The sequence below is a fragment of the Mustela putorius genome, unplaced genomic scaffold (assembly GCF_011764305.1).
Source record: "Mustela putorius furo isolate JIRA1106 unplaced genomic scaffold, ASM1176430v1.1 tig00003987_pilon_pilon_pilon, whole genome shotgun sequence".
Lineage (NCBI taxonomy): Eukaryota > Metazoa > Chordata > Mammalia > Carnivora > Mustelidae > Mustela > Mustela putorius.
The window spans coordinates 19,331,649-19,344,820 of record NW_025422126.1 but is presented as its reverse complement, the minus strand read 5'-3'; the positions used below and the strand labels follow the sequence as shown (position 1 = coordinate 19,344,820).

General features: G+C 36.9%; 1 protein-coding gene across 1 annotated transcript in view; it reads right to left on the bottom strand.

The window, feature by feature from the left end:
• NAALAD2 (N-acetylated alpha-linked acidic dipeptidase 2) overlaps positions 1-13,172 on the bottom strand; it is a 63,774-nt gene that overhangs the window by 15,936 nt on the left and 34,666 nt on the right. The window contains exons 15-18 of the mRNA XM_045071486.1: positions 12,051-12,141; positions 10,071-10,335; positions 7,457-7,538; positions 6,421-6,513 (exon numbers count right to left, since the gene is read on the bottom strand). Coding sequence (XP_044927421.1) covers positions 6,421-6,513; positions 7,457-7,538; positions 10,071-10,335; positions 12,051-12,141 — 531 coding nt within the window. The remainder of the gene's footprint in view (positions 1-6,420; positions 6,514-7,456; positions 7,539-10,070; positions 10,336-12,050; positions 12,142-13,172) is intronic.

Genomic DNA, 13,172 nt, shown 5'->3' with positions numbered 1-13,172 from the left:
GCTTGTCATTTTGTTGGTTTCCTCGGCTGCACAAAAGCTTTTTAGTTTAATATTTTACCAAAAGTTTATTTTTGCTTTTGTTTTCCCTGCCCAAGGAGGCCTATCCAGAAAAATTTTGCCAAGGCCAGTGTATAAGAGATTGCTGCCTGTGTTGCTGAGTTTTTTGTTTTTGGTGGAGTGTTATGCTTTTAGCTCTCAACATTTATTTAGGCATGTAGTCCATTTTGAGTTGCTTTTTGTTTGATGTAGGGAAGTGGTTCATTGCATTTGTATGTTGCTGTCCAGTTTTCCCACCACCATTTATTGAAGAGACTCCACTGCAGTCTTGCCTTTTTTGTATGTTATTAATTGCGTGAGCATGGGTTTATTTTGGGGTTCTCTGTTCCATTCCATTAATCTCTGGGTCAGTTTTTCTGCGTGTATCATACTGATTACTGTGACTTTGTAGTATATCTTGAAATCTGGGATTGTATGTACCTCCAGCTTTGCTGTTTCACAAGAATTGCTTCAGCTGTCTGGGATGTTTTTTATGATACAAACCTGAGTATTATTTACTCTAATTTTGTGGGAAATGCTGTTGGTATTTCAATAGGGATTGCATTTGTTTTAATTGTTCCATTTTAGAACTATCTAGTACTTTTCAGAGTACAGATCTTTCACCGCTAGTTAAATTTATTCACAGGTATTTTATACTTTTTGATACAATTGTAAAGGAGTTTGCTTAATTTCTCTTTCTGCTACTTTATTAGTAGTCTATAGCAGTGTAATAGACTTCTGTGCATTGTGTTTGTACTGAATTCATTGGTTCTCATTTTTTGTTGTTTTTAGGTTTTCTTTATTACCATGTCATCTGCAAATAGTGATAGTTTCATTTCTTCCTTACCAATGTGAATGCCTTTTATTTATTTTTCCTGTCTGCTGCAGCTAGAACTTCCAAGACTATGTTAAATAAAAGTAAGAGTAGGAATCCTTGTCTTGTTCCTGATGTTACAGGAAGAGCTTTCAGTGTTTCACCATGAGTATTAGGGTACAAGGGGGTAGGTCTTACATGGCCTGGCTCTAAACTCACTTTACTTATTGATAATTTTTATCGTGAACAGATGTTGTATTTTGTCAAATGGTTTTTCTGCTTCTGTATTAATTTGATCATAGGATTTTTACCTTTTATTTTGTTGATGTCATATACTACATTGATTTGTGAATACTCAAAGAGTTGCATCCCTGAAATAAGTCAACTTGAGGATAGTGAATGATCTTTTTAATATATTAAATTCACTTTGCTGTTTTGTGGAAGATTTTTGCATCTCTTCTTCAGGGATACTGGTCTTAATTTTTGTAATTATATTTTAATTGCTGCAATCTTATAAAACTAACAGATGAAGAGTTGCTGTTTACGGATAAGTGAAAGTCGTTACTTTATATGGAATCTATACCTGATGAAGATGCTGTCTGTGAAGGTAGAACAGTGCCTTCAACAGTGGCAGCAAAGGGTTTAAAGTATTACATAAAGCCTTGCTGCTGCTTTTTAATTAAGTTTGAGAGAATTGACTCCAATATTGAAATAACTTGTACTGTGGGTAAAGGTCTATCAAACAGCATCACATACTACAGAGAAATCTTATAAATAGAATAGTCAATTGATGTGGCAGACTTCGTGGTTGTATTCTTTAAAGAAATTGCCACAGCCACTCTAATCACCAGCCATGAACATCAGGGCAAGACCCTCCACCAGCAAGATTGCAACTAGCTGAAAGCTCAAATGATGGTTAGCATTTGGGGCAATAAATTAAGGTATGTACTTTTTTTTTTTTTTTTTTTAGTAATGCTTTGCACACTTAATAGACTACAATATAGTATAAACATAGCTTTTATATGTACTAGAAAATCAGGAATTTCATGTGACTTGCTTTATTGCAAATATCTGTGACCTCCCTTGCAGTATATCAGAGGTAAGCCTCTATGTAGCTTTTGGTTTGTGGCTGTTGTGAGCCTTACATACACTAATGTAACAATTTAAAGTGGACTTTCATGAACAGTACAATTTAACTTTGAAGGCATTCTAAAGCTCTCCCTTCTTACTCTTATATCAACCCTATCACCACGTTTTGTTTTCTATGTCACATTTTACTTCCTCTTAATTCTGTGCATCCCTTATTATTGCAGTTATGCTTACTTTTATAACTCTTGCATTACCCTTCATACTATTTAATATATTGCCTTTACTATAATCTGTATCAGTAAAATTTTCACTCTCCTATTTTCTTGTTACTAATTAGCACCTTTTCTTCACAAGCTTTTAAAGAACTCCCTTTACCATTTCATATGACTAGTGGTGATGAATCCCTTTAGCCTTTGTTAGTCTGGAACACTCTTTCTCCTTCAATCCTGAATGATAATGGTGCAGAATACAATATTCTTAGTTGGAAGTTTTTTTTCTTTTTAGTTTCAGTTTTTTCTTCAGCACTTTGACTATATCATGCCAGTCCTATCAGGCCTACAAAGTTTCCTCTGAAAAATATAAATATCTTATGGGGATTCTTTTGTACATAACAAGTAATTCTCTTGGTGCTTTTAAAATTCCTTGTCCTTGAATTTTAATTATAATGTGTTTTAGTGTGGATCTCTTTTGGTTCCCTGGATCTGGATGTTGGTTTCCTTCTCTAGGTGATGGCAGGTTGTAGCCCCCTTCTGTCCCTACACTGGGAGTGATGTTTTCTATAAGTTCGTTAAGCTTTTGGTGTTCTGTTTTGTTTTTTCCTCCCTTGCTCTGTTTGGGTGAAAGCCAGTACCCTATCTCTGAGTTCAGTGATACTTTCTTCTGCTTCATCTCTTCTGCTGTAAACCCCTCTAAGTGTATCCTTCAGTTTTATGACTTCTCTTTGGTACTTTTCTTTTTCACCTTCTCAGTGTGTTCATCCATTCTTTCACATTTGCTTAGCATCTTTATGGCCATACTTTGAACTCTTTATCAGGTAGATTACTTATCTCTGTTTCATTAAGCTCTTTTTCTGTGGTTTTACCTTTCATTGGTATATTCCTGTTGAATTTTTTTTAACTTTGTGTTAGTTTCTATGCCTTAGATCAAACAGCCACTTCTCCCAGTGTCGAAGTAGATGAACCTTTTCATCTAACTTTGCTCTATCTCCATTTGTTTCTCCAATTTTGTGATTGTTCCAACAGCCTCTTTTTAATAACTCCTCTTGGTAGTTGAGGGTGTGCCAAGACTTGTCACTGTCCCCTTGACTATCTCAGGCCTTAAATTCATGGTGATTAAAAGTTGCTGCCTGAAGGTTTGGTTTCCATAGTATGCAAATATGTACCACCTTATAGGACTGTAAGCAATCTGGGGTGGCCACCAGAGCCACATGATAGGGAGGTGTCCCTCAGACACAGTAGTAAAAACTGGGGCTACAACTGAGTACATAAGTTGCTTTCTGGAATATAGCAGCAAGCTGCAATAAGAAGGAGCACAAAGGTGTTACTGCCCCCATCTACATGGCCTGAGAGCATTGCCATAGGCCTCTAAAAGAGGGCCTGATGGAAGGCCTGCCCTGCAGCAGGCTGAAGCTCCAGGGTAAGTAAATATGCTTATATTTCAGTCTGCTATCTGGAACAGGAAGAGTGAGAACATGAAAAATAGTACCTGCCCTCCGATGTCCCTGGTAAGGTTTATAGTTAATGCTTAGACGTGTGTTCAAGTGGAAGCCTGCCCCTCAGGCTGTAGCCATGATGTTAAACTTAGACCTCCGTCACTTGGAAGACTGAGCTGCTTGGATCTGTTGCCTCTTGCTGTCTTAAGACCTCTTTCTCCATTAGTTTCAGTCTTGTAGGACCTTACTGGGCCCCAGACCCAATGGACAGGTGTGCCCTGGCAGCAGTGGCAAAAACCGATGCCCAACAAAAGTATAACCTCCTTTTTGGGATATACCATCAAACTGGGGCAGGTCAGAGGGGGAGTAGAAAGACTCTTGCCATCAGCCATAGGCCCTAGAGCTTTCTTCTTAGGCCAAACCTCCTATACCAGCAGATAGTTGTTTTTCTTAGAAAAAATTCTTCTAAGAACAGCCTTCAGTTGTTACCGTCTCATGGGACTCAGGAATGTAAGTAAGCCCCATGTGTTCCAGAGCCACACAATTAAAGGGCATCCCTGGCCAGCAGCTGTAAACACTAAGTACAAGACACAGGTAAAAAGCTGCCTTCCAGGAGATACTGGTGCTCTGGAGTTCAGCAGAACACCACAAAGATGGCATCCACCAGCCTCCTCCAGGTGATGCATTAAGACTACCAAATGAATCTTTCACATGAAGTCTGCTTTTCAGAGGGCTCCTTCTGTATTGGCCCTGTGGCAGGTGAGTCCATGCAAGCTCTGTAAGAGCTGTTGGTCTGTTCACTGTAGCCCTTTGGGTAGTTGGTGCCCCATAGCCAGATATTTTAGAGGCTAACCTCAAGTGCAAGTCTTAAAAGTTGGTGTACCCTATTTGAGGTATGAACCCTTCTCCTCAAGGGAGAAATTCTGGATTTATAAATTCCCTTCTAATTGTGGGTTGTGTACCTAGAGATGGGTTTATGGCATGATTAGTTCTCGGACTCTCCTACTACTCTCTTTGGTATGGCCTTTTTCTTGTTTGATACGAAGCAGTGGCTCAGCTAGTCTTCTGGTCTTTTTGAGAGGAAACTGTTACATATATAGTTACAGCTTCATTGTGTCCCTGGGTTGAGGGGAGTTCAGGATCTTCCTACATTACCATCTGGTACTGTCCTCGCTTTAGAATATAGCCTTTAATATTCAGTTAATAATTCCCAATAAGTTTTTAAATATAGTGCAGTCTTTTTGGAGGACAGTGTAGCAGTTACTTAGAATGTGTTTACTCTTTGACCCTGAAATCCACATACTGATTATATAGATATAAAAACAAATGTTCAAAAGGGCACAAGGGCATACTATGGCAGTACTTTACTAAAAGTAAATGAGGGGAAAACAAATTGAATTAAAGAGTCAACAGAGACTTAAAAATTATACATACATGCCAAACCAATACTATATTCCAGATGAGAGAGCTAAAACTATATACTGGCATGGAAAGATCTCTAAGATAAATTGTTATGAAAAAAGAGCAAGATGCAAAATGTATGGTCCTATTAATTTAGATACAGATGAAAAAATACATATGTACACATGTATATAAAACGATTTTCTTTAAAGAGAATAGCAAATGCCTGGGTGTGGGTTACAGAAGGAAATGCTGAAGGACCATGGTCCCTTTTTCTCCTACAAGCTTCTGTAGAGTCTGCATTCATTTTGAGAAAAAGGTGTTTTGCTTATGAATAATAGACTAATATAGGCAAGAGGGGGTTAACATGTAGATTTGCTTTCAGCTTTTTATTTGACATGTACATACTTAACCGATGGCTGTTTTATTTGTATCAATAATGAATTATTACTGTTTATAACTTTATTAAAATAGCTTCTTATGAGTACATTCCTCTCTGAGCTAATCTGCCTGAAATCTCTGAGTCTATGGGATGAAAGCAGTTATACTCTCCTCTCCTTTTATAGCCGAGGAACCTGAAATTCAGGTCAGTCTTTCGCCCAGGTTGCTGAGTATGAGCCAGAGCTGGGCTCTGAAAGCCTATGCTTATAATTAAAGGTTAATACTAGTCAACTAATATTTATAAGAAAGCTAACATGCAGAACTATGTCTGGCACATGGTATCTGATGATAAGTTGCCTCACAAATTTTCACCAAGGACCTGCAGTTTAAGTGGTACCTAGAAAAATGAGACTGTTCAAAACGGCCAAGACAGTGAAATAAAGCATAGAGGTTACGGATACAAAAAGAGGATATTGCTTCAGCAGAACATGGCAGCCATCTTCAAAAAACTATAATGTTCTATGGAAATAGACCTAGATTTATCCTATTTGAATTTGAAGAGCTGAACAGGGAGGAAGGAACAGGGTCAGAGGGAGGAAAATTACAGAGAAAAAGATCTTTCTGAGGGAAACTAACATTAGACCTTTTTTAAAATGAGGTGGTCTTCCTCATGAGGGTAGTAAGCTTCCTATGGACTGGAAGATTCAGAGGCTAAATAGCTACTTACCTCAGATGCTATAGTAAAGATTAATGTAGAAGTTTGAATTACAGAAGCTCTAAGATTCCCTCTAAATTTTATAGCTTTTAGATTTTCTTAGAGTTTTTTTTTCATCTACCATTTATCATTTACATCTGCAGTAAACCAATAAACATGAAGTTAAGTTTTCTGATACTACAACTTACAACTACTATACATAATCTTACCCATGTTCCTCATAGCATACATATTCGCCTTCCATTCATCTGATGGCAAGAGTTTAAAGCATGCTGGTTTTGGTCACAGAGAAGTAGCTAATGTCCTTTAGTGAAACACCTGTTGCTTCCTTACCTATAGAACCGCCTCCCTGGTAAACCAAGGGGATCGATGAATGCCCTCTCCAGGAGCATCAGTTGGTCGTTCATGATTCTCACTGCAATGGGACTGGGAAAACAAGAAATAAGTAACTATAACCCTTACCATGGAACTGGATTTTAAAATAATACAGGATAAGGCATGGAAAAATGAATTTCTAAAATCAATAGCTTTTAAGAAAATGCAGATTAATGGTAATGCCTCATATGTTAACCATATATGACAACATAGGCATCTTTCTAATATTTACAGTAAGAAAGACCTATTGGTAGTGGTTCATTTGTTTTTCAAGATCACAGAAAGAATAGAAAGACATTTTTAATTCTTTCTAGGAGGAGAGCCCGGCCTCCTGCAGAGGCAGGTTGGGTGTGCTATCAAGTTCTTGATAAGCCATTTAGTGCCACCGAATAAATGCTGAACAGCAAAAAATGAAGGGAAGTTGCTTCATTCTACAAGAAGGATGGGAGGTATTGCATGCCAGGACTCCCCTTTCACACTTGGAATCTGCCAGCTCTCTTTCTGGGGTGCTACATAAGTTCTCTGGCTTTCCTACAATCCAAGGAGCTTTTCATTATATTTCAAGCAAGTGGTTAAGTGAAATGCAACAATTGTATCAATAAAAACATTCTGCATTAGGACAGGGAAGTATTGGGATCATAGTGAAATTCATACTGCAAATGCACTTAAGCCTGTGGAACTATGAATTCCCAGCTCTCCTCCTTGGCTTTTGTCGTGTGGATGAGTTTTTGTCTACTATTTAGAGTAAGGCTTCTCAAACTTCAGTGTGAATAAAAACCATTCTGGAGCATCTTATTAAAGTATGGAATTCGAATTGAGTGGGTCTTGGAAGGCGTTTGATACTCTCATTCTAACAGGCTCCTAGGTAATGCTGATGCTGCTGAATCACAGACCTCAAGAGCAGTGAGGTAGAGCCAAGTGTAAGTGTACATGACTCATTCTAGTAACCACATCTGTTTTCAGAATGATGGAGAGCTTGACATTTGAAACTTACTTATTAAGATTAACTTGTGTAAGTCTTTTGTGAAAATCCGAAGCAGCATCTGAGAAGTTCTTCACAGCAGAAAATAAAGAATCTTTTAAAAATACAAAAGTGGAAGGTCAGTTAGTAAGTGCTGCTTATTTCACATGTTCACTTTCCTGCTGTCCCCATTCCAGGGAGATATGAGTGAATAGTGTTGCGCCTTCCTGCAGATCCATGGAGATTATCAGAAAATATTATAACAAAGAAACTGTATATATATATATTTTATATAAAAGTATATAAAAATTTCATACATATATAAAATAGAAAATGACAATTGTTTCTTCAGGAAATAACTTCCAGGAATCTAGGACATAAATAATTCTTTTAACTCCTAATTTACCAGAAATGCATCATTCATGTATGTACTCATTCAATACATACTATTGGTACATCTGTATGCTAGATACAAGATACAGCTATAGATAGTTATGATTTTGCAATATTATAGACTAAAACAGTGTTAAGCCCTCTTTGTAAGGAGTGCATTTAAGATCTTGTTTAAAGTCTGCCTGTGACAAGCTGACGTATGTGGACACAGAAATAGGGTCAGGTGGTGGTTTTTTTCTGGTCAGGCTCTTCTCTAGTTTACAAAGATTCTAAGTAAAGTGAGAAGGTTCTCAGTGTACTTTTTATTACAATTACCTATTTATTATTTTGTATCTTTTCTAAATTGAACATAAGCAGAAATTATTGCTATCCTTTCATTAATCTGTAAAGCAGGGGAGACAATATTCATTTTACAGATAGAGTATTTACTGTTCCAGACACAAGCTGTTAGGTCACACAGCTAGTAAATAGTGCATTCAAAATAAAGAATACAAATCTTTCTTTGTCCTAGATTTCCTTTAAGCTCTAATTAGTATAGTTGTTTTTAAAACCATGTATGAAATAATAATAGGTACTATGGAAGGTACAGAAAAGTATTGAGGAAGGAATTTTAAATTTCCAGTGAACCACAGCAGTCCAGATGGATAAGAAGTAAATTGTGTCCCTGGTATTTAGTAATAGGGGTGAGTGATAACTTTGGCGTAAACAATTTTGGGAGACTAGTAGGAAGACAGTGCACTGTAATGGTAGAAGGAAGTAAGGAACTGGAGACCAGGAGTGCAGATTATATATCCATCCCATCCATCATTCCTTCATTAAAACATTTTTTGAGTGCCTGATTTTGCCTGGCACTTAATGGTGAATTTTGATTGGGAAAGGAGTAGGGCATGTTAGGTAGGAGATAGAAGATTATCAGTGTTTAATCCGGATGGAGTGTCACCAATGAGTTGGAGAGTTTGACAGTTGGGAGGCAGGGGGAAGGCTGGGTATTAAGAGATAGATTGGGCTACTTAACCTGTGTAAAGAGAGTCATTCCATTTTAAGTGTGTGCCCTCTCTTGGTTGGATACCAACTTGAATTGATAAAAAGTAATTCACTAAAAGAAAAATCAGAGCATCTAGGACAAGAACTGGGTCCTGGATAGCCAAAGAACCATGAATGTCCATCTTATGTCTGCAGTTTAATCTTTTTTTTTTTTTATTTGCCCCTTCATTACAGAGGTTCTCCAATTACTGATATAAACACAATTTCCTAAATTTTCTTTGCATCATCTTTCTCTAGAACTTAGTACCTACTGCTCATCATAACTTTGAAGGTGACAAATTTGGATGTAGTAATATTCAAAAGCCACTACTGACTACTCTGTACTTACTCTTTGTATTCCCGTAGTACTCTCTGTATACTCCTATCACAACTTGTCCCCGGCCTTTTGGTCTTCTCCCTCACGTGAAATTCTGTGCTCTTTGAGGGCAATGATTATTTTTCACACATCCTTCTATCTCCCAGGAATTAACACAGAACTTGTAGATGGTAGACACTGAATACAAATTTGATAATTTTGGTGTATACTAAGAACATGTACTCCCAGATTAAAAATGGTTAAAATAAAACCCTACTAATAGATAACATTGTTTCTATGTATTAACCAGGTCAGTCACCCACAGCTGTCTTGGAAACACGTTATATTCTTTACTGTTTCATTCCTAAGGAAGCTGACATACACATAGGGGCCAAGTATCTTTCCCAGCATCATGCAGTGATTAAATATTAAAGCCAGGATTTGAATTGAGTAACCACTTTCAGACCCATTTCATCCCTGCTTTGTAAGGGGTACAGTATAAAATAGTAACCACAAAATGGCTACATAAATACGAAACAGTGATTAAAACCATGTAAAAGAAATCCTGCATGTAGACAAATAATATGCAATAATAATGATACTTACATATGTAGTGGAATAGGTTTTCTCATCTCTGTATTGTAGTATTGTTCTTTTAACAGCAAAAATATTTTTAAAGGCAGCAACATCAGGAAAATATTTATAAACCAATGTCTGTAGCATTAACTTAGCAATATGGATTCATCCTATAGTATCAGATGAAATTACATTCTTTAAAAGTGCTTAGGTTTTTTCCCAGAGGTAAGAATTAAGTGATGCAGGTATATATTCTAGGATCAGAGTGTGCAGTGATGACAAGAGGAGACTGTCTTAAAGCTCTGACTTAAAGATTATAAAATACCCAGCCATTCTTACCAAATGATACTCCGTGGTCTCTCAGTTGTTGGTCATGTTTCTTAGATAAATTGTAGATACTTGATGCATAGTTTTTCAAAGCTTTTGCATAGTCTTCAATATTGAAAGGAATTATTTCAGAGTCTGCAAGCTCATAAACCAGTGCTCCTCGTAACTGAGCCACAGAAAGCTGTTTTTTAAATGTGGGATCATAAAAATTCTCTACTAATTCAAACGTCTCATAAATCGTGTGGTATACCGGGTAGCTGCTGTATTTATCTGTTTTCTGGAAGGGGTGGGGGGGAAGGGGGAGGAAAAAACCAGGTACTAAATACAAACATTAAATATTCAAATTACAGGATTGATATAATAAAAATGATTGCAGGAAAAATACAATCCTGTGGCACCCTGAGTTTTATCACAGTGAAGCAGAATAAACTTAGTATCTAACTAAAACACTATCATGTTTTACCAGTCTAAATTTCACTGTTGTTTTATAATTCATGTAATTTTATTCAAAATACTTCCTGAAAATTGTCTTTATTGTATTTCTGATAACTGAAATTAAGGAGTACATACTCAAACTGTATATTAGCACAGTTTAAAATTATCAATTGATTGAAAACGAAAGGTTCTGGTTGGCTAAGATACATATGTTTAGGAATTTGATATTTAAGTACCTTGTCTCCTTTCCAAACTGTATAACTAAATGCTATTTATCCTTTATTACATAATTATGGTCTACCAGGATAAATTATTACATAGTGGTATTTTAAGTAAATATTTTTTGACTTAGGACTGCCTTTCCTAAATTTAGTTTTTGTCTATCTGCTACTTTGCTATAAGGTTAACATTTTTATTGCTTTTAGTATCACTACAAGGAAATCCCCCATGTCAGTCTCTAATACTCTGCTTTTAATCTACAATGTCTTAAAAACTAGATAACTTTGTTCAGATTGATGCCAGAATAGGTCATCAGTGAATAAGCCTTGAAAAAGTTTAATGAGTATTAGTATACAGACTTGTGCATTTATTTTGGAACTGTTTTTGCTTTCTTCTCTGTTCTCAGTCATCTTCTGGGTAGTCCAGTTTGCAAGGGGTATGTATTCTAGAAAAGCAAGATGTTGGTGTACTGCAGTTATTTCAAAATTACTAAAATCTGTGACTAATCTGCGTTTACTGTTGGAACCTTCACCTTGGTTTATTACATAATTTTTTTTAAGATTTTTAAAATTTATTTATTTGACAGACAAAGATCACAAGCAGGCAGAGAGAGGAGGAGGGGAAGCAGGCTCCCTGCTGAGCAGAGAGCCCAATGTGGGGCTCAATCCCAGGACCCTGGGATCATGACCTGAGCCGAAGGCAGAGGCTTTAACCCACTGAGCCACCCAGGCACCCCAGTTTATTACATAATTTTTACATAATCAAGCAGACATATGGTATATGTTGGCATATCCTACGACTTGCACATCATCAGTATGTTTGAGTGACAGTGGTGTAAAGTAGTCAGTGCAGAACAGAAAAAAGATTCAACTGAAAAATGAGGAACTTGTTTTATTCCCTAGTCAGAAGCCCTGGGCTCAGATGACAGGTAGGAGTGGGTATGTGAAGAGGGGTTACTAACAATAAAGACTCTGTAACCAGTAAAGACTCTGGCATCCCCTGTAACCAAGACAGGTTCTTCACCTGCTTGTTTTCCTCAAGAAAAGATAAGAATGAGGCTTTCCAACAAAACCTACACCAGAAAAGATATGAACTACTTGGTTCTGATAACCAGCTAAGTATCTGGCATTACTTTGTTAACTATTGCTTCACTGAATAATCCTGCAGGGAAGATACACAGAATAACCCAAATTCCTAGTCCATCTACAAAGGGAATAAAGTCAGCCCTTATCCGTGGAATTTTTCCTGGGCCATGTGACCTACTGCCAAAAAACTAGACTTTTTAAAATTCCTAACAAGTTGGTTATGCTGTGTATCCAAAATAATACAATGGCTTACCCTATTCTTAGTGTAACGGGCTCTGCCTGAAGCAATTCCAAGTCTCTGGAAATAAGCTTCAAAATCACTTCCAGATCCCAGTTTGTTGATCCTAATGTAGAAAATAAATATACACAAATGGAGAAATAAATAAAAATTATGAAGTTAAATGGGACAGTGAACCAAGCAAGGAATTGCATAGTATATTTACAGGAATTAGGAAAAGTACTTTACTACAAAAATACTTTACTACATGGAGTTAAACAGTGCCACCAAAGACAGCAACCTAGGAACTATATAGAGTGTTTTTGTTTTGTTTTGTTTGTTTTTAAAGATTTTATTTGACAGTATACAAGCCAGGGGAGCAGTAAGCAGAGGGAGAGGGAGAAGCAGGCTCCCTACCAAGACAGTAGTCTCTAATATTGTCAGTATGTTATGGTATTTATTTAGAGGGAAAAGTAAGATTTCATCATTCCCAGAGAACTATAATCTAGGAAGAAAACTGCCATGAAGGACATCTCAGTGGCTCAGTCAGATGTCTGCCTTTGGCTCAGGTCATGATCCCTGGACCCTTGGATGGAGTTCCACATCCCATCAGGTCCCTGGCTCAGCAGGAGTCTGCTTCTCCCTCTGCCTCTTTTCCCACTTGCTTTCTCTCTCTCTCTCTCTCAAATAAAATCTTAAAAACAAAAACAAAAAACCCTGCCATGTTAAAGTATATTTAAAATAAAGAGAAACAAAAAAATAAGATCATTAAGAATCTAAATGTGACTTATTTAGAAATTTAATTAAAATCGATTTCTTTGCATAAGTAAAGAAAATCACTATACACACGCACACACATATATATACTAACAGAAAAATTCTTAATGGTGAGTAAAGCAGAAAGTAAAATTACATTTGCATTAAGAATGTAACTATACACTCCCAAATTTAGACCCTGGATTTTTTTTTTTTTTTTTTTTTAAGATTTTTGAGAGGGAGAGAGCACAGAGGGGCAGAGGGAGAATTAGACCTCTTGCTGAGTAAGGCACAGACATAGCTTTATCCCAGGACCCTGGGATCATGACCAGAGCCTAAGGTGGACACTTAACCAATAGAGCTGCCAGGCGACCCCAACCTTAGATGTTTTTCAGACCTTTT